The sequence below is a fragment of the Gallus gallus genome, chromosome 2 (genome assembly GCF_016699485.2).
Source record: "Gallus gallus isolate bGalGal1 chromosome 2, bGalGal1.mat.broiler.GRCg7b, whole genome shotgun sequence".
Classification (NCBI taxonomy): domain Eukaryota; kingdom Metazoa; phylum Chordata; class Aves; order Galliformes; family Phasianidae; genus Gallus; species Gallus gallus.
In genome coordinates this window covers 33,898,380-33,921,469 of record NC_052533.1, presented here as the reverse complement: position 1 = coordinate 33,921,469, position 23,090 = coordinate 33,898,380, and the positions used below count along the sequence as shown (strand labels likewise).

The window sequence follows — 23,090 nt, the reverse complement described above, 5'->3', positions numbered from 1 at the left end:
CGGAGACTAGACGCCTTTAATCCCGCCTTCCCCGCTGTCTCATTGGCTAGATAGCCTGCCAGTCAGCGCGCGACCTTCAGCACTACATGGGCGACGGTCCGCCTATCTGCTGTGTGCGGCCGGCGGCATGGAGGAGCTCAGCGGCGCTCAGCTCATCGCTGAGGCCCTCCGGGCGCAAGTAAGAGCACGGTACCTATGCTTGGCGTGTGTTTACTAAGCTGTCTTTTGGAAGCCGTTCTGATCTGTAACGTTTTCGTTTCAGAACATCGAATACATGTTCGGCGTTGTCGGTATTCCGATCACTGAAGTGGCGGTCGCAGCGCAGGCAGCTGGCATCAAGTACATAGGGATGAGAAACGAGCAAGCTGTAAGTCTGTCAGCTTCGATCCCACGTGTCACCAGTTAGGCTCAAGGACGTGAGCATTTTGGTGGCCTGACGCTGATTCTGGGTTTGGTTTTTTTCCCAGCAGTAACTTTTTCAGATGTCAGAGGCTCCTGTGTGGCCTGCGGTTGAATTTAACAACATCAGGTTTATATCTGGCTTTCAAGAATTGCTCGTAGATCTCTGTTAGGTAGCTCCCAGATCCCTGTCAGCTTTCCGTACTTGGATTTTCACCTCTGTACTTGTCAGCCTTCTGTAGCTGATGGCAGAGAACAAATAATTTCTTTCCTTTCTGAACCAAGTAGCCATGAACTGTGTCTTTCTGCTGTCTAACCCCAGCATTGTTGTATTAATGAGTGTGAGGACTTAGAGCAGAATATGTGCCTCTGCATGGAAGATCTATCTCTAACACGAGAGAGGAGAATACATACTATCATGGTTAAAAGGTACGTTTGGTTCCTTTGAAGGATTCGGAATTTGACGCAGTCTTTATATTCCAGTAGGTCATGTAGCAGCTATTCTAACTTTAGTTTTGGTTATTAATGTGTTTAAAATTAGTTTAGTAGTGTCTGTAATTAACAGAGATTGCCCTGCGGTGCCAAATTAGATGCTTTTCTACTTATCACTGTTTATTAGACTCTTTTCTGTTAGAACAAAGAAGACAAGAAACGTCTTCCTCTGTAAATCATAGAATCATAGAATGGCTTCAGTTGGTGGAGATATCAAGGATCATCAAGTCCCAACCCCCCTGCCATAGGCAGGGATGCCAGCTGCTAGATCAGCTGCTCAGTCAGGTTGCCCAGGGCCCCATCCAACCCGGCCTTAAACATCTCCAGGGATGGGGTATCCACAACCTCTCTGGACAGCCTGTTTCAGCACTCACCACTCTCTCTGTAAAAATATTCCTTTTACTTCCAGTAAATAGCGAGATATTTTTGCTTAGGGGAAGAACAATATCACAGAGGCTTGCTTCAGTGTCAAAGTGTTGAGGTTTCTTTAATGGCATCTTGTGAGGGTTTTTGTTTTCTTGATTGTCCTCAGTGGAGACTTTGGCAGAGAAGAGAGCAAGATCTTTGTACATACAACATATTCAATGTACATTTAATATTTACTCATCATAGTTCTAATTGTCCGAGCTTATTAGTTGTGTTGTTGTGCTGCTTGTGTATACAGCTATTTCCTTTGCAGGTGAAGGTAGATATCTGTAATGTGAGATGTATGGAAGTCAGATGCACACCTCATCTAGACTAGCTGTAGCAAAAGCACATTTGCAGAAATAAACTGTTAGATTAGAAAAATCAGACTAAAGCATGAAGTTGAAAGCTCAGTGACACTGTCAGTTATCTTTAGCTAATCTCCCGTGGCCTGCAACGTGGTACAAATGTGCCAGTAGTAGTTTAACTCATGTCCCACATGGCCCTTGAACACTGGGTGGTTATGTTGCAACTCAGCAGGGGCGTGTGATGTGAGTCTTTCCCTGGGTAATTAGAGATCACTATGACAGATTTAGAAGATTGATAGGTTAGTTTTAAACTTAGAAAAAAACAACAAATATTAACACATATTGTTAATGTTTACCTCTTTAACAATAATTATCACTAGGTACTCAAAGCAATTGATTTTGAGAATCATATCCTATTTATGTCATGAGTAGCTAGTGCAGATGCTCATAGCTGCCAAGGAACCAAGCTTGAGAATCTTCTTCAATGAGAAGCTTGAGAATGTATAAGGGCAGCTGGAAGCAAAATAGACCTCTGTTTTCTCCACCCATCAGGTTCATGGTCTCATTTTGTATGGTCTTTCAGCCTGTGAACTGCTCACAGTCCTTGGCCTTCCTGCCTGGACCATGGACAATGCAATACTGGATGGGTGTTAATTTCTCAGGCCAGGACAGGAGCCTTATCCTGTTACACATCTGGGTTTTTTTGGTCTGTTTTGTTGGCTTTTCTTTTCCCAAGCTGAGCCACTGATGCTTTTTCTAGAGCAAAAGCACACCCTCCCCAACTCTCGATGCAGCACTTTTGCATTGGCCAGTAATTGGCCATCAGCATAGTTGTTTATTATTGTGGGACCTCTGCTTTCAAACTGTGGTCCTATTTTCAAGGCCTGTAATTAATCTGTTCATTGTAACATGCTAATTGCAAGTCCTACTGCCAGTCCCAGAACGTTTGGCATAAGGGCATGCAGGGATGCTCCTTGACATGGCAGTATTATTTTTACTGGACCAGTGTATACAGAAATACTTAAATATAGTTTACTAGTTACATTGTGTTAGTTTACTTGTATTTGAGTTGAAAACAGGGTAATATTTAATTAAACCCTCCTTGTGTAGGAGCAACAATCCTCTGCTTTGGCTATCTTTCAAACCCAGTGTTCACATGAGTGGTTTCGAATTTGAAGTCCAGTGCCTGTATCTTTTCTACCTATGTTTCTTGCTCATGTTAATTTTGAGGTTAATGGACTCGATGGTCTTTAGTGTCCCTTCCAACTTGAGATATTCAGTGATTCTATAAACACATCTTTGTAACGGGAAGGGCAGAGGGCTGCTTCTTGTTCTATTTAAGCTGTAATTATCAGGGAAACGTCTTTACCTGCTTAATTTCAGTACTGCTGTTGAATGTTATTTATGAACCATGAAATGTGTATATAATAATAACAACTGTATGACACCACAATATTTTCCATAGGCTTGTTACGCTGCATCTGCTGTTGGATATTTGACTGGCAGGTAAACTCTATATTTATCGACATTTATAATGATATAATTTACATCAACTATATTATATTCAACAGAAGCTTGGTTTGGAGCTGGGTTTTTTTAGTGTGTGCAGATGTGGAACAATTAAAATGAAACATCAGTTTCAAACTATTTGTCAGTACAGGTAGACAGTTACCAATATTTCTATTGGTACACTTCAGGGCAGGAACAAAGAGATGCTGAAAGTCATGTAATACTGTGAATCTTGCAACTGCCTTAAATTTTTCCCTTTTGATTTCTGATGAGTAGTTTAACACTGCTGGTGTGAAGGGCAGAACATAGCCATTGTTTGTTGCAACTTGGTAGACCTGCTCTGCTATGCTTTAGCCTTGTCATACCACTCAACAGGTACCTTGTTGATACAGAGACTGATTACATGGTTGCCTGTTTATCATGTGCTTCTCCTGCCACGAAATGCTGGATTTTCCTCTTGTCCTGCATTTTGCTCTTAGCATTGCTGAGAAGTGTTCTGTGGCCTGTGAAATAAAGGGTATTGCTTCTTGGGTATCCCATGGATCCTTTCCCGAAGTTAGCAACTGGTGTGCACTTACAAATGCAGACTTGATGCAGATGATCAACCCTTTTCCTATCTGCAAGTATTAGACCTGTGATACACAGTTTTGAGGTTTTTCTTCCTTTTAGTAGTCCTCTAGAAGTAAGCTTTTTTTTTTCTTCTCACATCTACATAGCTCACAGGGCTGTTGGGGAATGCTCAGTAATTAAGAATGATGATTTTTATCTCCTTATCTGGAATAAGACGTGCCTCTGATTGATTTAGACTATAATAAAGTTTGCTTTGAGTCAGATAGTTTTCTCTCCTTGTGAGCTCTTTTTGTTGATACCAAGTGCTTAATTGGAGTTGAGACAACTTAGGTGGCTTACCAAATTCCACATAGACATTAAATAATGGAACAGATGTGGCAAAACAAATGAAGTGCTGCGTAATCACGATGCTAAATATGATAAGCCACCATATGTTTCAGACCTCTCTGTGGGTAGCACATGACAACTGTTCACTTGCTTTTTTATTTGCACTGGTAAAGATAAATAATTTCTGATTGCGTTATCTGTGTTTAGTCCCTCCTACAAATCCCACTGTTCATGCATTTTGACAGCATGAATAGAACTTTAATACCTTATTTTTCAACATCTTACCAATTTTCGTTTGCAACTAATTTGGTGTTTATTGTACTCACTTTCCTTTTTCCTTTCTTTTTTATTTTTCTGTCCAGGCCGGGAGTATGTCTTGTGGTTTCTGGTCCAGGTTTTTTACATACCCTTGGTGGGATGGCAAATGCAAACATGAACTGCTGGTAATTTAACTACATTTCTCTTTAAAACTCTTCACTATTATTTGTTGTAGATATTGAGCTCTGCAGTACTTAGTATATGACCTTCTTTTCGTCTTGTAGGTAGTGAATTTTGTGTCCCCTAAAAGTAACTTAGTTCAGCTTTTTGTATCCTCATGGATAAGTTTTCCTTTTTGTCCTATTCCAGTATGTGTTTATTGAAAAGTCTATCAATATACCTTATGAAGTGAATGCATCTGAAAGTGAAGGTAAGATACAGGCTATAACACTTTACTGACTTTTGGAAGAATTTTAGAGTTTTTTTTCTAAATTTGAAAGCCATAATGCTTATGAATTACTGCATTTTCCATATTTCATACATGAACAAAATTGGCAACTGCATCGTTAAAACCTGTATTTGAGGGGTGATTAAGCACTGAATTAAGTGATGGTACAGAGCAATAGCATTTACTCCCACAAGCCTTCACTGAGATGTGGCAACCTTAACTGGCCTGCCCCTAAAAGATGTTCAGAATGCTGTATGAAGTACTTGGGGCAGAAGCTGTGTAATACCACGTTCAGGTGACCTGGAGAAATAGGTTTGTAATAGCTGATTGGAAAGGGAAGGTTGATAATGGGAGCTCTACCGAACGAAGTCGTTGACACTGGAAAAAGATCTGTAGTGTTCAGCCCTTTTTTCTTTTTTTGTCAGTAGTTATTGACTCAAGTTTTACTATCCCTATGTGACTTCAGATAAATAAGTTTTTCTTCTGAACAGTCATGAATTTGGCCATAAGAAGAAATGTTTATGGCGCTTGTTGATGGGTTTACAGGACGAGTTTCTCTTTTCACTCAAGCTGATTGTTGTATGAGATAAGTTCAGTTTACCCAATTTCATCTTGTGTAAGCCTCTACTCTTGGCAAAAGGATGAGGGAGTGACTTGTTTATCTGAAGATACTGTAGGAAGAAGGAGATTGGTTTTCACTGAGCAAACCACAATTTTTGAACAGGCATTTTTCCATTTGTCCCATCAGTCTTGCCTTTTGCCTGTTACGTGCCCTAGGGGGAGAAATAGGCATACACAAAAGCGAAATTCAGCTTTATGAAAGTAATTTTCCTTGGCTCTTTCATTATTCAGAGCTTTCACTGAGTGTTAGAGAGTCTCAAAAGTGCTTTCACCTTTTCAGTTGGCATTCCTAGTGAAAGACATGGTGCTTTGCTTCAGAGAGGAAGACCAGTGATTTTTCTGTTGAGTTTACTGATGAGGTTTCTAGTCTGTTTCACTAGACAGCAGCATGGATATTTGGTCAAGCATTAAGGAGATAACGTGTTAGAAGGGAAGAGAAGCCAAGCAAAGGGAAGGAGAGGAACACTTTATTCAGTAGCAGCTGTTCCTTATTCCTGCTTAATGTGATGATGAAAACACAATACATGCTAAGGAGAGTGGTTGTACCAGTCTAATTGTCTGCCACGAAAAGGGACGTAGGCCCAAATAGTCTCCCCTCATTGTCGGGCAAGTTTAGAGTTCCCTGTTGTGTCCTGTGACTCCATGGCATTATGCCTGGTTTTGTGACATGCTGCTGTGATCTGAGTTTCAACTTGCTTCTCACAGAAGTGGGCTAATAGCTTAACTGCCCCTAATGGTTCTGACTTTAGTAACTCTAAGCAATTCCTTAAAGCTCATCTGAGTTACCCTCCTTGAGCCTGGAAACACGTTCTTCTGATTCCCATTTGTTTAGTCCCTCTCAGGTGAAAAAACTCTTATGGATTGACTGGAAGAAAGTCAAGCAGTCTGACAGTGCAATTTACTCCAATTCTGTTATTTATATTTCATTGCATGAGCGCCGATTGACTGAGTAGAAGAGCCTTAGTTTACCATAGAAGCTTGTCCCAGCAAGGTGTCAGACATGTAAATCAAGACAGCTAGGTAGCAAGTGAGGTCTTAGTAAGCTACATTTCTGAGGGTAAAATGTGTTATTTTACGCTTAAAAATTACGTAGAGCTCTGCCACCTTCTCTCCTGGCTCATTCTGAGTAAAAGCGTATGTATTTCAGGCTGTAAAACTAGTCAGCAAAGAACAGTTTGCAATAGGTTTAAGATTTCATTAGACAGTGGCATGGTGCAATATTGTTCTTCACCTGAGATTGCAGTCGAAATGTTTTTTCAGTTTACGTAAGTTCTTCACTTGCAAATGCATAATGCTTGGTGTTCTTATTAGTTTCATCGTAGTCATTGTTCTTCCTGCTTCACTGTTGTTCTGGACTTAATTAAATCTAACTAGCAGTAATAAGCACTGCTCTTACAAATGCATGCTGTTGGACCAGCAGTATAGTATGGTGATTGCATAGAGGGAAAACCTTATTTCGGGTTGCAGTTATGTAACTCGAGCTCAAAGAGGGTGGATTTAGGTTAGATATAAGGAAAAAGTCTTTTGCAGTGAGGGAGGTGAGGCACTGGAACAGGTTACCTAGCGTTGTAGTTGATGCCCTGTTTCTGGAGACTTTCAAGGTGAGGCTGGATAGGGCCCTGGGCAACCTGACGTAGCTGTGCATGTCCCTGTTCATTGCAGGGGAGCTGGAATGGTGGCCCTTAGAGGTCCCTTCCAACTCCAAGAATTCTATGATTCTGTGATTCTAAGATTACAAGCAGAGCCAGATCTTTTTGTAGCATGGCTGTTGAGGCTTGCCATGTTAAGGATATAACATTCTCTTCATTGTACATTTATATTCTCTATATTGTACTTCGGGACTACTACTACTAAATAGGATTTATTTTGTTTTATTTATTAGAACTTTTAAATAAAAAGAATTGAAAAAGAGAAGTGAAAGGAATGTAAAGTTTGTTGCAATGAAACAGACTGATTATATATGGATAGAAGTAATCATTTTGCTGAGAGGAGAGGAAAAAAGCGCAGTACCATCAGCGGAATAAAATATCTATAGATTATACACCAAATGTATTTTCCATAAGGATTTGTTATAGAAGTGAGATACAGACTGAAGTTCTAATCTCACCATGTCCAGGTTTTGGAATTGAGGTTTAATTTGTGGCAGAGAATAGTCTGAATACAAATCTTGGATCTAGATAAACGTATCCTAAAATCTTACCTGTGTCTAAATTTAGGGTTATGCTTTGAGTGTGGTGTTGATGCTTCATCTTAATACATTGTATATGTAAGTGCAATCAAAGGAAGGGCTGTGTCTGAAGAGAAATCCTTTAGGAGCCTCGAGAGCTAGGCTTGAAACATTGGGTCAGTATTTCAGTTCAGCATGGATGAATGTGCAAATTAATAAGAGAGCTTTCTTGTCTTGATCCAGCATTTAGCACTTTAGGAAGTTCACTTTTGACCTACAAACTCAATGAGAGACCAATTTTCATAATTGATTGTATTTTGTGGAGCTGACAACAAAAATGTTTTAGTGTGGAATCTATTACCCATATTGTAAGCTAACACTGCCTTTCACACATAGCTATAGCTAGTTTAAGAACAGGGCCACTTATAAACATGTGTGGTTTTAATTTGTCTCTTTGGTCTTTGGAGGTTTTTTGAAGTCAGAACTGAATGCAAGGAGGAGAGCTGTGAAATACTCAGTTAATTTCCATTGTGTTCCCAATGGCATGCAAAGAAAATTGATTTTGAAAAGATCACTTCCTACTGTGTTTCTTAGTTCTAGGGCTTCTGCACATTACAACATCTCTTGCAAACAAATCTTAGTATTTGTTGTGAGAGAAATTGTCATTTCTCTCCAACTACTTCACTGCTTATGTTACCAAACTAATTAAAATAGCTAGCAATGTGAGTTTTATAGAATTTTTATACTAGGTGAAGATCATTTCATATGGCCACAATGTCCTCAAACTGATGATGCTAGGAAGTCAACTATGATATTTGGGATTTACTCCTGTAGTATGCTGGTCATTTTCTGTTCCTGCTGAGGTCTCGGCAATGTTAAGATTTGATTGTAAAGTAAGTGTGCAGATGTGATTGCAGTTATAAAAATATATGTACGCATGTTTATTTTTATACTTTCCCAGGCCTTTGATTGTAATTGGAGGCTCTTCTGACAGAAATCAGGAAACCATGGGAGCTTTCCAGGAATTCCCACAGGTATTGCGGACGTATCCATTTCTCCAAAATGGTTTCAGTTAAGTAGCTGATGATAGTTTTTCCTTAGTGTAGGAATAAGAATCCCAGACACCAGCATTTCCTAGCAGATTTTATAATGCTGTTGATTTGCTCCATCTAGTGGTTGAAAACTGTCACTGTGTACTCCCCCAGATCACTTGGAGTTTCTTTGTCCATGATAGAATTCATGCTGTGTTTTAGATTCTCAGCTGGGATAAATCACCCTTGTCTGTCTCATCTGAGATGGAAGAAAGCAAAATAAACTTTCCAGGAAAAGAAGCACCACTTTCTGGGAAGAAATATGTAAGAGCCTCAAGAAAAAAGTATGGCTTGCCAGTTTACACCACATGAGGAACTGCATTTTTCTGTGTGGGATTTGATGCCTTGCCACTCATAATTTGACAGGTTTTCACTTTATTCATGTTGAAGCAAGTTGAAAAAGATTGAATCACACTGATGGTTATATGCATTTCTTTAGGTTGAAGCTGCTAGGCTGTATAACAAACTATCTGTCCGCCCAAGCAGCCTGGAAGCGATTCCTGCTGTTATTGAAAAGGTATGAAAAAGTACTGAATTAACATCAGAACACCAAGTAGATGTCTCCTACTGCATAAGGTCTATGGGGTTTTTGTTGTTGTTTTTGTTTGTTTGCTTGCTTGTGTGTTTGGGGTTCTTTATTTCTCTGTTTTGTAAAGTTGTGACTACAACTACTTCAATCCTGCAAATGTTAGGCAGTGGTTAACTGAGTAAGATCAAACCAGAGAGGTTTTTGTATTGGTAGCACTACGGAATATGTTAGAAATAGATGCTGGTCCTGTCTGATGTTTATTTGCATGAGAAATGCTTTTAGGGAGATGTGCAAGAACTAGAAATATAACACCATAAACTTCAGCTCTGTTAGCTCTCAGGCTGTGTTATGAAGTGCTTTCATTATGTGAAAGAGATTTGGAGGGATGGGGGTGGGGGTGGTTACATTTAGTTTTGGGGGTGTCTTTTTGGCCTGTCTGCTGGCTTTTTTCTGTTTGTGTATGTGTCTGTATGAGAGAAAGAAAGTGTTCTTATCTCTGTGCTTCAGAAGGAGTTGGGAAAGTCTCTTACTTCTGTAGTAACGCTTCAGCCACGTCAGCCTAAATTCTGCATACATCATAACTGTTTCAGAAGTGCAAATTCAGCAGAGTATTTACCTGTAATAGAAGAACTAAGAGCATAATAGAAGGTGGTTGTCTTGTTCTTTTCTCTGTTCGTGCTACTTTAAATAAAAATTCAGCATAAAAGGTTACTTCAGTGTTTCCAAATACAACTGCTTATAATACAGTTGTCTTATTACAAATTAATTAAAGAATATAAATCTAGTGCTATGCATAGACAGAAGTGTAAATAACAATCAAACCTTAAATTAGTTGGTATAAAGCAATCCATGGGAGTTTTCCCTGTGATGATTCAGTAATCTTGAAACAGCATGTTCCTTCACTGCATACTGTGATCTTCAAACTTAAAGGTTTTTAACAACCTTTCAAACAATGGTTAAAACTCTGATCATCTTTTTTTCTAGGCTGTGAGAACCAGTATATATGGCCGCCCAGGTTCCTGTTACATTGACATACCTGGGGATTTTGTGAATCTTCAGGTGAATAAGAGCTCTGTCAAGTGCGTACAGCTTACGTTCAGTTTCCTGTAGTTTTAAGTTACTTTTCCTTAAGAAAAAGATAAACAAGAGCAAGAGAGAAAATATTTTACTATAAGGCAGCAATAATAACATCAAAATTCAGCCTTGAATTTTAACTTTCAATTATAACATGTGATATGGATTACAGTTTATGTTGAAATGTGTGAAAATGAATTAATTCCTGTGATGGTGTCTTAGTCATGTCAATGTGTGGATCTTTGGAACGATGCATGTTTCTTTAATCACACAAGAAGCAACAAAAACTTCATAATCTGTTTTAAAGATATGCTTGTCCTGTTCTGATAAACTCTGTGGGTAATGTGGGGATTCTTTTGCTAAGCAGTAGGTTTTATTTTTTGTTATTCCTTGTTTTGATTGATTGATTGCTTGCTTTTTTTTTTTAAAGACCCTCTTCTGCTTTGCTTCCAGGTATGTAGAATGCTGCCCACCACCTCCCATCAGCACAGCTGAGCACTCTGCTGTATCTGAAGCAGTGTCTATCATTGCTCACGCCAAGCAGCCTCTGCTGATCATTGGCAAAGGTAGTGTGCTTTGACTGTGTAGGTGCAGGACAAGAGCAGTGATTAAAGGGATTTCTTTTGCCCTCCATTTCACATTGTACAAAAAACCACTGAAATTTGATGTTAAAATCTTCTTTGTTTTTAAAGCATTTTGTTGAGTAACTGTTCTGTTTTTCATCTGTGTTAAAAGAAGAGTCAATTGATGAAACACAAGTTAAAGCAAAACACAAAACAAAACAAAAAACTAACTGTATTCTTAGCTGTAGAACCAGTACAAGGAGTTCCAAAGTTCCAGACAAATTGCATCAGAATACAGAAGTGAAATTCTCTGCCATTGGCAAGAAACAAATTAACCGAAGGTCACTTTTCCATGTGGACTTCTTGAAAGTGCCAGGCTATCTGTCATGAAGCAGATGTTGCTGTTACTGCTGCTTCATAGATTTTCCATCATATTTTGCCAATGTATTTCATTTCTGAAAGGGGAGTGTCCCTAAAGATAGGGGATAATTATTTTCTGTGCTGTTGCACTTATTTTTGTCACTTCTTCTGGAACGTCAGTCAATGCAGGGTCATTTCTATGGGAAGATATGGGTTCACTAGGGTGCAACATAATTGATAACCAACTTACTTCACCCACACTGTTCTTCAGACTTTGGAATAATCTGTATCTCAGAGAGGGGTTCTGTGTTTAACCAGGGACTGGTTAAACACAGATAACACAGACTGGATTGATATTAGATGGGTCTTATTGATTAGGTAGTAAAAAGTAGATAGAAGATCTTCCAGAAGAGGTTGGTTTGTTTTTTCGTTCTCCCTGACCTGATACACATGAATCAACGAGTGTTCTGTGACAGGTAGAAAGCTCAGTGTGTTTTGTTGATGTCAACAATTGAGAAATGCAGTTTTTTCTTCAAATGTAATCAACAGATGCGTCCAGACTTTCTTCTATATATTCTTGTTAGCACAAACTGATGGACTTGAGCCATTGCACGGGGACCAGTCAGTTCTCAACTGTCTGGGCAGCCTTAATTCAGCTGCTTTGTACTGCAGGAAGCACCACAGTAAATGGGTGCACAAATACCTATCTTTAAGGTCTTCTTTGAGCTTCTCCTGTTTTCATTAAAGGCTTATCATAGACTTGCTTGGGTAGATTGTTACAACAGCATGTGATCCAATGGCATGCATGGGGCAAGTAAAAAAGGACATGATGTGACACAAATGCCATTTCCCACTGTTACTGCAGAACTGTCTGTACCACAATACAGAACTTCACCTATGGGAAATCTAAAACCAAATACCTCTTTCTGATGTATTATCTTTTGAGTTTTCTAGAATGAAAAATAACAGACAGCCTTCATAATGGGCAGTTCTCTTTCTGCCACTAATGTAATCTAATTGAAATTCAGATGGATGCAGTAGGTTTCTGTAGTGTTAAGCGGTCCCTTTTGTTTCATTCAGGTGCTGCTTATTCACGTGCTGAAAACAACATCAGAAAGTTGGTGGACCTTTCCGGACTGCCTTTTTTGCCTACACCAATGGCAAAAGGAGTAGTTCCTGATAACCATCCAAATTGTGTAGCTGCAGCAAGATCCACGTAAATATAAAGCAAGACTTCTAACATCTGAGGAAACAGCTGGGAATTGGGGAGGTTTACAAATTCCAAGGAAGACAAAATGTATACCTAAGAAGTTGTTTCAGCTATATTTTGTACTTCATTATAGAGCTCTGAAGATCTTGCTTGGAAAGAAGCAACAAACTTAGGTGTAGTGCTTCTGGCAGTGCTCAGAATGCTGGCCAGGGAATACTTAATCTGAGAGATAATATTCTGTAGCTAATAAAACCTATGGCAATTAGATGCATTGATGCTGTTATCACGCATTTCATGACATTAAAGGAAACTGGTGAACAGTTTATCTGAAATACTTAGCTTAGTGGCCTAGAAAAACTATTAGCCTTTTATTTTAACCTTAAACAGAAGCATAAGATGTACACATTGCAGTTCAAGTTCTGTTGTCTGCTGTATTTGCATGGTGTTTGCAGTACATCTTCACAGAACGGAATTGTGGAGCAGTGGATGTCAGCACGGAGAGATGGTGGGTTGTGAAACACTGTTCATAAACAGTGGGTCGTTTCTGCAGGTGCAGATGTCTGTGAGCGCAGTGTGCAGGCTTATGTTCATTGCTGGCAAAAATGCATAGCTAATGGTACTGACTATGTCAAAAATAGTGTTTTGTAGCTGAGATTTTGCTCTATCATTCAGTGTTCTCGTGCTCTTTGTATCTGCTGTAGTTTCCATGGATATAAATAGGAATTAGTTTCAGAGCAACCTACATAGATTCTTGTGTTTGCTGCGATGGTTAGGATTACTTGTAATCTTGAAAACCCTGTTAAATTTATCAATAATTCTTCCTCATCTAATTCTCTTATTTACCTTTGTAGGGCATTACTACATGCTGATGTAATCATCTTGCTTGGTGCGAGGTTGAACTGGATTTTGCATTTTGGACTTCCACCAAGGTTCCGACAAGATGTAAAGGTTATTCAGGTAAGGAGGAAAACAGTTGTCAGTTAAAGGATGTCCTCCCTGTTCCAGCATTGCCTAGAGTAGTTTTTGCTAATTATTTTGGTAGCATAGTTCATGTGGAAGATACTGCCATACAGACAGTGCAGTTGAGTGCATATAGGTGTGGTAGTTCTGCAGAAATAGTTCTGATTTCTTTAATTTTTATTTAGTTTTTACTTCCCTGTATTTTGAAAAAAATGGTTACAGAGTTTTTCCAGCTGTTAAGGACCTGGTGTTGATGTCGTGGGAAGAGCAGACGCTTGTGTGCAATTGACTAATACAGGATTAGACTCCTGATGTGTATGTGATATTTGGAGTACTGGAATTTCAGTGATTGAAAACAAATTGTCCTGAAATTTGAAACCTTTCTTACTGTTTGACTGCCCTCTCAGCTGGATGTTTTTCAAAATACTTCAGATTCAGAGTCAGTCAGTCCCTTTGCAAGAGCTCAGTCACTCAGAAATGCTCACGGGAAAAGAGAAGGAAAGAGTGTTTAACCAATTAATTATTTGGGAGTGTGCCAGCTCATAGAAAAGTTGTTACACTGATTATGCCCTCAAAATCTTCAACTGTATGAATCTATGATTGAGAGGTAGTTGGCTTACTTTGATGTGCCTCTCCAGCTTTCAGTGGTCTGGAGCATCATTTCAGTTTCCAGAGGAGTAGCAAATTTTAAACTAGAATCCCTTCTGACTTTTCAAGTCAATATATCTTTTATGTTTTCTTTTTCTTAAAAATACTTTTTAAACTTATTTAGAGACACTTTTTCACTGTCAAAGGTGGATATTAGAATTTTATTTTCAGTAAAGAATTTCCTGGTGTCGTTTCAGTGAAAGAGAAAGGAAGCTATCTGTGCAGCCAGAACAAGGCATAAAGAGAGTCAGACAATGCTCCTCACTTGAATTGGGAAAAAAAATCCCTTTAATATTTTTGAGTTAATGGTAGTCTTTCTTCTTGAAATACAGATTGATATTTGTGCAGAAGAGATGGGGAACAATGTGAGGCCAGCTGCAATGTTACTAGGTGATATAAACGCCGTAACTAAGCAGGTAATGTAATGTCAGCTGTCATCCTGTTTTTACCTTATTTGTCTCTTACATAACTAAAAAAAAAAAAACAAAAAAAAACCAAGAAGGAGCTTTTTTTTTTTTTTCATGCAACATTTTCATGCTTTGCATCCAGTTTAGTACCAAATTAAGTGGTAAAGATTCTGATTTGTGTAGGGATCTTTCCTGGTAACATTCACGATGCTTGTGGTATTTTAAAATGTGTTGAAAGAAATCTGCAACATCTCAAATATTTTTCCAGCTTTTAGAAGAATTCAGCAAAAGACCTTTGAAATATCCCTCTAATTCAGAGTGGTGGAAGAAACTAAGAGAGAAAATGCTGAACAACGAGGAAAGATCAAAGGTAATATTATGTTAAACAAATCAGTTTTCTCACCTTAAGAGGTACTGATACACAGTCAGTTTTGTCACTGCTCTGTACTCAAACTCCTCATTTACTTTGGACATTCACACAGAATAGATTCATTCTTTGTTTTCCTCTGTAATTGTGCTTTTCAGGAAGGCTGTTAGCAGCATAATCTGTGTCAAATGCCAATAGCTTTTTAAAGCCAAGATGCCACAGACACTTAGAATGAACTTTATAGAACTCCTGTTCTGCATGTTCAGATGCACTTTTCCAAAGTGGATTTTTAAGTAGATTAATTGCAGCAGATCGCCCTTTTGAACTATCTCCCAGTAGGCAGATGACAGTGTTTAGAGTAATCAGCAGTGGAACGTGTGGTTGAAAAAAAATCATGCATCTCTCAGGTTAATCGGCCAGCCAAGGAAGCAGTTTGCTGTCCATGGTGAGCTTCAGATAATATGTTGTGTCACCAGAATAGGTAAAGCACAAGTGACCTTGAAGTATAGCATGGAAGTCCAAATAACTTCATTCCTACCTAACATAGTACATTTTTATTTCCATAGTATTCTTTACATGTCTCAGTTCTGCACCTTATTCTGAATTCTTTTATTTTTAAGGATTTAGCATTACAGAAATCCCTGCCCATGAATTATTACACAGTCTTTCATCACATCAGAGAACTGGTACCCAAGGACTGCATTTTAGTAAGCGAAGGAGCGAACACCATGGACATCGGACGAACTATGCTTCCTAATTATCATCCCCGTCAAAGGTGTGATATTTTCCTTGTTGTGCTGGCTCAACAGACTAGATTTATATAAAACAAAAGCATTATGGTCCTGAATTTCTGTCATTCTTTTTAAAGATTCTAAGTAAAATAAATGTATGTATGTTGAAGAAGGTCTGAAGGGATGTTATACACTCCTATATATGATCCTTTTATGGATTTTAATTGTTCTCCATGATCTGTCTGTGTAGTTTGCAACCCAGGAGTGATAGTTTCTCATTATTTTTTGTGGAAAGTGAGTAAGGAGCATCATATTAAATTCCCCAATCTAGGTGCTTATTTCTGTAGTGTAAGCTAAATCTTGATTTAAAATAAAAACAATAGTTTAGAGTCTGATGCTGTAAAGAATTCATACAAAACAAGTTTTTCTTTGAAACACAACACTTAACAAACAAACAAAAGAAAAAAACAGGAAAAACGTAAGAAGAACGACCTCATTTTGAAAATTGCATTATATATTGAGCACACTTTCATGTAAATCTGCATGCTTAGAATGAAGGCACCCAAATTTGAAAGTGTGAGTATGTCATTTTATTCAAGCTATCCCACACTTATGATGATTTTAAGTGGGAATTAAGTGCTGTTTTTTGAACAGGAAGGAAAAGAGTGAGTTCTGTCTGTTGAAGTGATGCTTCTGATCTGACTGGGAAGCATAGAGCCTTTTTGTGAAAGTAGCACTAAAGCCTTAAGTGACCCTAAATATTTCTTTGTAAGCAAAACAAAAACTAATCAACCAACCAACAGTTGGTTATGTTGGTTGGTTATGTTGGGGAAGAGTTTACATTTTTCCCCCTTTTCTAAATAAGGACACAGCAATGTTAATTGTTGCTTTTTTCATATGGGATTGCACGTGTCTGAAAGCAAATTTTAAAAGCTAACCCTAGAATAATCTAGTTCTTCTTTTGTATCCATTATGTGCTTCTGATTGAAATGATCTAACTTAATTACAGCTTGCAATTTGATTACTAAAGTTGAACAGAAGGATGAAGTTTGGGCAGCATTATTTAATTGATGGCCCTCAGACTTCTTGTTAAATGTTCAAGGAATTAAATATACAAAGATTTCATGTAGTCTGCCTATCTCTAGAGTAATCAAGTGTTTTTTTGAAATACTGTTACTATGCAAGCTAAGAGCATATAAGAATAGACTTTCTTTATCGGAATGCTACTATTGTATAAGAGTTCTCAGTTTTAATTAGTTCTGGTATGTTTGTCTCAAAACATTTGCAGTCTTATCTGATATTTAACTGAATATTAATAATCCATATATCTGGTATCTCTATACATATGTTAATAAAACGTTATTCTAATACTCTGTGAGGAATTATTAGAAGTTGAGAGAAAGCTTGAGTAGTTAACTTGGAAGGGAATTATGTGTTCTCGCCCTTAGGCTTGATGCAGGTACTTTTGGAACAATGGGAGTTGGACTGGGTTTTGCCATAGCAGCTGCACTGGTGGCCAAAGACCGAACACCTGAGAAGCGAGTCATCTGCATAGAAGGAGATAGTGCCTTTGGGTTTTCTGGGATGGAAGTGGAAACTATTTGCAGGTAACTGTTTTTTTCTCAGGAAGGCCTTCTTCATATATTGCCAGTATCAACTAAACTAGAAGGCTGGGACACTGCTATTGGACAGGGTGCACTTAAAAACACATGAAAGCAACCCAAAAATATACAGAGTAATTTCTCTGTTCTGCCATGTGATGAGTAGATCATTTTTCAGATTGATGTGATAAATATATATGTATATTTTATTAATCATTTTATTTTTACTAAAAAGGAATACTTTTAATACCTTATGAAAAGGTGCAGGTATTTCCTAATTCTTCCAAATACATCTCTTTGTAGGTACAACTTGCCAATCTTGATTATCGTAGTAAACAACAATGGGATTTACACTGGTTTGGATGCAGGTAGCTGGAAAGAGATGTTACAGTACGGAGATCCTGTTACAAGGTGAATGACTTCTAAGTACGTCTTGTTAATTAAGATAGAAGTAACCAAAATGGTCATTCTGTTTCACTTTTAATGCTTTGTGATCCATATGGAAGTTTTTCATGAAGTTAATTTAGCCCTGGGGTAAGTTCATGTAAATAAAAACCTGTTACCAAAGGCAAGGAACTAACTAATATTCCAGACTATTGTTTGGACAGCTGTGTGGCAGAGAAATGGTACACTCTGTTAGTCATCTCAGGTTCCTGCAGCAGTGCAAGCTCCATGGTATGGAGTTCATAGTTGGCCAACCTCCAATATGCCAGTCATCTCCAAAACTACCTGAGGCTTTTGCTGCAAGTCTACATTGGACTTCTGCTTCTAGAGCTGAGATCCGTGTACAAGAACTAGGCTAAAAGCCTGCTGATGAGTGTCTCCAAGTTAAAATGCAGTCCCATAGTGGTATAAGAAACACACTCCTCCAGCCCAGAAGAATTCATCAGGCTGGAACACTAATAATCTCATACTTGAAAATCAATGCTAAAGTAATTAAATTTGTCAATCTGGCAACTCTTCCCTGCCTTTTATCGGTGGTTTCTATTTCTTCACAGCGTACCTCCTGTTTCCCTCCTTCCAAATGCACACTATGAAGAAATTATGTCTGCCTTTGGTGGGAAAGGATACTTTGTTAATACACCAGAAGAACTGCAGAATGCTGTGAAAGCAAGTTTGGCTGACAAGCAAACACCTTCTCTTATAAATGTAATGATTGATCCACAGTCTGAGAGAAAGAAGCAGGTATCTATGTTTTCATTTTTTTGTGAGCTTCACGTGGGGATACATCTTAAGTGCTTGGGAAGCATCACAAAAACTGCAGAGAATGCTGAAGTGATTGCAAGGCAAAAGGATTCTCTTCAGATTTGGGAGATTTACACTGCGTTGTCTTATTTCCTTGTTGTTTTTCTTCACTGGCTCATACCAATATGCAGTGTCTTTACTGACTGTTACCAGAAGTAGCAGTTGTTCCTTTCCACTCCTGACAAAAGGAGACAAAACTTTTTTCTGTGAGCAAACCTTGTCGTGTAGATTGCATCTGGTAGTTAATACATCTTTGTATCCTATTCCTCTTACTGTGTAACCATTCTGATGCATATTTTATTCTGTTGTTGTTTGGTTTTTTTTTGCTTCCAGGAATTTCCCTGGCTTACTCGTTCTAACCTATAAAGGAAGATGAAGTTGACCATGGTGCAATTCATACATGAAGCAATTGGTTTCCAGAAGAGGGAACAGTACAACTCTTACATAAACAGTGGAACAAAATGGAATTTAGAAATTGATATCAGAGTAATCTTTAAGTGATGAAATTAAGTAACTGTGTAGTGATTACGACACATTTTAATGTATATCAGACTTTCTAAGCAGATTGCACAGAAATACGGATGATAAGACTGCATAACTTTTCGTTTAGTCAAACTTATACTCATTGAGGTTTGTGAATTAAAATCACAATTAAAATTAAAATAGACTTTCTGGAAGAAGAGATTACACTGACAGTTTTACACTGTTAGAAATACAGAAATTGTAGGCAGTCTGCAATTAGAGTAGCTTCGTTTTTAACTGATGCTACTTGTTTTGAGACCTTATCTTGGGTCTACTGAAATGAAGTATTGTGCAAGTGCTCAGTGGCGTAATTGTGCTTTGGAGCCAGTTGGGGAAATAGTCACTTAATGATTTTACATGATGCTTTTTTAGCTTCTACTCTAGATAGAAGCAGTGTATCAAAAATAACTTCTTTACTGTAAGGGTGATGGAGCACTGGAGCAGGTTGCCCAGAAAGGCTATGGATTCTCCTTCTATGGAGATACTCAAGACCTATCTGGACACCTACCTGTGCGACTTATTGTAGGGTACCTGCATTAGCAGGGGGGTTGGGCTTGATGATCTCTTGAGGTTCCTTCCAACCCCTGCAATTCTGTGATTTTGTCTATTGCACTTGAGTTTGAGATTTTCAAGAGGGCAGATTGGTCTACTTGAGGCTATATCTACTGCATCTTCACCCGTATTTGCATCTGGCAACCTGAACTAGAGCTCCCACTTTAAAAGGAGCTCTTTCTCTGTGCTTCTGTCACAGTGACCTACAGCAGCTCTACTTCTGCAGTATGCTACCAAGCAGGTTACTTTATTTGTTCTTAAATGCACTGGGAGGTTCTTTGTTGTTATTATATGCATAAGAGAAAATTCTAGCTCTGATGGGTTTTGGTTGCTTTATTGTCAGTTATTCCATTAACATTACGTGTTACTTAACCAATCAGAGGCATTTGGATGAATGAAGATAGAGACTGGGCTGGCATGAGATTGTTGGCTACAGTTAGGTTTGCTGCAGACAGCAAATCTTAGTTCTTAAACTTCAGTCTGGGTCTGGCAGGACGCTGTGAATTACTATTAAGCAGTATTATCTCCACACACTTCTCACAAGACAAAGAGCACTGCAGACTACTGGAGATAACACTATACATGCAATGTGTTTGGTGATATTCATAGTGCCGCGTGGCTTCTTGAGTCTATGAAGCTAATATCCACAGGATGGATAAGAAATGCAAAAAGATGAAATCCCGTGAGTAGATGCAACTCATGAATAAGTGTAAGACAGCTGAGAGAGGAGAGTTATGTTCTGTGGGGCCTTCTGCGGGGAATGTGGAACAACATGGGATCTTGTCACAGATTTTCTTTCATTGTTCCTTCGTACTCTCCACAAATTGATTTTAATATGTTGCAGCAATTAAACACACTGCATTATGGTGATGCAAAATGTCTGTAAAAGATAATGCTGGGACTGATGGGAGGGGAGATCATTTGTATTAGATAAGCAGATACAGAGATTCTTGCTTTATATTTTTTAAATCAATAAACAGTGATTTTCATGGTGTTTCTTCTTTAATGATAGAGAGTCATAGAACTAATGATAGCATTTGAATTACAGCAGCTTTTTATGTCAGCTGTTAGAAATCAGTTTAAGTTGGATTTGTAGAAAATCTTCTTGAATAGCCATAATAGCATGCACCATTCATTTTAATAGTTCATGACAGATGGAAAAGGGAAAGTAAAGAATAGAAACTGTGGAGAGGTGATAACATCAGTTTAGATGCCACTGAGCTTTTGAAAGTTCAGAAAAGATTTGGCACAATTTCTGATAGTTTTTAAATAGACTAATGCCATGATATAATAGAAACTCCTATGTTGTGATAACTAAGGATATGTATTTTACATTTCAGTAGAGATGGAATGTAATTTCTTCACAAGGAAAGTGACATTTGTACTGCTTTGTTTATGTGGCATACCTGCTTGATGCTGTATTTTTACACCATGGAGCTACATCTAAGGGGGCTGTTAGGCAGATGAAACTATGAAGGACAGAGATGAGACAGAAAGATGGTATATCTGAAGGGTCCCCATATTATTAAAGGGAGCAAAACCTCCTCAGAAGGTTTAGGCTAATGTTTAAATAGGTACTTCTCTGGGCCTTATTATGGCTTTCAGGTAAATAAAGACCATTTGAAATTTTGGTATGCCTGTTACTGATGATGTCCATCAATCACTGGTCTAGTTTCCATGAACACTTTTCTTACTGGGTATCTACTTAGGTTGGGAAGGAAACCCAGTGGTTCAGGCCAGCAGCACTTGTCCTCTGTAAAGAGAAGACGGCAGCATGCACTGAAGGGGCCTGTCACAGACCTGTGACCTACAGGTGCAACAAGAAAAGCATTACAGGTAATTTAAATGTGGAACCACAGTTAATTAGCCGAAACAAAACCAAAAAAGAATTGCCAGGTCATTGGAAATGGGGAATAAGTGAATTTCCTCACAAGATAGTGTGATGTGAGTTCACAAGATAGTGTGATGTTGAGTATGTGTTTCTGCAGTCTCTTGGAATGCTCGGCTTGCTAACAGGTTTGGTTTGTAGTAATTTTTAATTGTTTTGTTTGAATTCTAGTCCCTAATGAGCCATGTAGGCTATCAGCCTTGTGAACACTTGGACATGTGATGAATGCTTGCCTTCAACTGTTAGGCCTTAAGTGCATACACATCTTGATGAGGAATCAGATGTGTACGTGATCTGCCTAAATTTGTTTGTAAACACCCATGCAAAATCCCAAATACACCTGAAACAAGCTGCAGTGAATCTTGAGGCCTGCCGCTGTACCCAAGAAACCAGCAAACGCTGACTGTAAGCCAATGGAAGGCTCGTTAACAAACGTGAGCAACTTCTGCCCTGACCACATCATCGTGTTCTATGTAGGAATCAAAATCCCCACTGCAGCTTTTATGCTATTTAAAGAGCTTGATAGCTGCAGTTAATGCAGAAAAGCGTGTTTTGTACCCCCCTCTACTTAATGATATCAGACCCAGGTATCAGAGCTGATCATCATAACAACATTTTGGCAGTGGGACTGCTCACTTATTTAATTATAACTGGGTACTGTAATGAGTGAGAAACAGTAATTCTGAAGATGTTTTCTGTTTCTTTTGATGATCTGATGGAAACCAGATGGTCAAGGTTTAAAGAGGCCCTCAGTAAAGCAGACCCTTCCTGCTAATTATGGCACATGCTAATATAAATGGAAATGATTTCAGTGTCTGTTCTTTCCAGGAATATCTAGGCTGCCTGCAATAGTGCAGAAATAAGTAAGAGAAATTAATAGAATGACAATTGACTTACTTGAGCTAATAGGGCAAAAAAAGTTTTTGTTTTCATCTTTATTTTCAAGGCAGAGAGAAAACATCAGGAAAAACAGTACTGAAAAGATTGCACAGAATGGTGTCAGTCCTTTTTTGACTTCTTACCTTGTCAGCTCCAGCAGTCTGTGTAATTGTGTAATATCCTGGGTCAAATTCTAAATGGGAGTTTGGTTACTGTGTCTTGGAGCTGACTAAATGCATTAGCAGCCAGCCTAGAGCTGGATAGAGAACCACAGACGTGAAAGTCAGTAACTGAATGTCTTTGCACCTAGCTGACGGGAGACTTGCCTGTAGATTGTAGTGTTGCTAATGCTACCAAATGAGGAAATAGTGAGAGGTCCACGTAAGCCTTTATACACCCCAAATGTACACAGCAACACCAATTTTTGTCTCTTTCTTCCAGAAAACAAATACTATTTCTGAGCATTTCTGTGCAAGGAGTGACAGTAGCTGTTGCAGCCTGAGACGTAGCATAACCTGCAAGCCTATCTGAGAACCAAATATGTTGTCAGGTGGAGAGGCCCTCCTGCTCTCTGTGTGGTGGCTGCAGCAGGTTTGCACATCTCTACACCTTGCACCTACAGTGGTGACTGCCAATATACACTCAGGCACTCGTCCAAGCCAGAGCTCCACACTGTCTGGATAAAAGTCTCTCCCTAATGAAATCAGCCCATTAGAAGTATATATATTAAAAAAAAAAAAAAAAAAAAAAAAAAAAAAAAGCTGGCACTTTTTTTGAAAGTGCTTGAAGAACTTGTCATCTGTCTGTCTCCTTGCCTCTTGTCATTAAGGTAATGTGCACATCTGGTGTCTGGTGTTTTGTAGACCTTGGCCCTGGGAGATGCTGGTACATCAAGGCACACCTTGAGTTTCAGTCAAAGCAATACCTCTTCCTTGCAGTAAGCAGGCATGGCTGTGGTT

General features: G+C 38.6%; 2 protein-coding genes across 7 annotated transcripts in view; both read left to right on the top strand.

Annotated features, from left to right (window-relative positions):
• The first annotated feature begins 78 nt into the window (after positions 1-78).
• On the top strand, positions 79-20,353 carry HACL1 (2-hydroxyacyl-CoA lyase 1). Of its 4 annotated transcripts, XM_025147205.3 has the most exons (18): positions 79-178; positions 263-367; positions 471-828; positions 3,070-3,110; positions 4,373-4,453; positions 8,466-8,538; positions 9,035-9,112; positions 10,109-10,203; positions 10,652-10,764; positions 12,202-12,337; positions 13,183-13,288; positions 14,272-14,355; positions 14,615-14,716; positions 15,334-15,488; positions 16,893-17,051; positions 17,349-17,456; positions 18,044-18,230; positions 18,624-20,353. In XM_025147205.3, exons 5-18 carry the CDS (start codon positions 4,428-4,430, stop codon positions 18,654-18,656), a joined length of 1,455 nt encoding a protein of 484 aa, XP_025002973.1. In that variant the 5' UTR covers positions 79-178; positions 263-367; positions 471-828; positions 3,070-3,110; positions 4,373-4,427; the 3' UTR covers positions 18,657-20,353. The 4 variants fall into 4 exon arrangements, with proteins under 4 accessions (XP_025002973.1, NP_001186557.1, XP_046779080.1 ...); NM_001199628.2 differs by lacking the exon at positions 471-828; XM_046923124.1 differs by lacking the exons at positions 471-828; positions 3,070-3,110.
• The window catches only part of COLQ (collagen like tail subunit of asymmetric acetylcholinesterase), a 47,169-nt gene continuing 43,925 nt past the window's right edge, over positions 19,847-23,090 (top strand). For all 3 annotated transcript variants that reach the window (XM_040696577.2, XM_001235719.7, XM_040696578.2), the window contains exon 1: positions 19,847-21,200. The gene's annotated coding sequence lies outside the window, so the exon portion shown is untranslated. The remainder of the gene's footprint in view (positions 21,201-23,090) is intronic.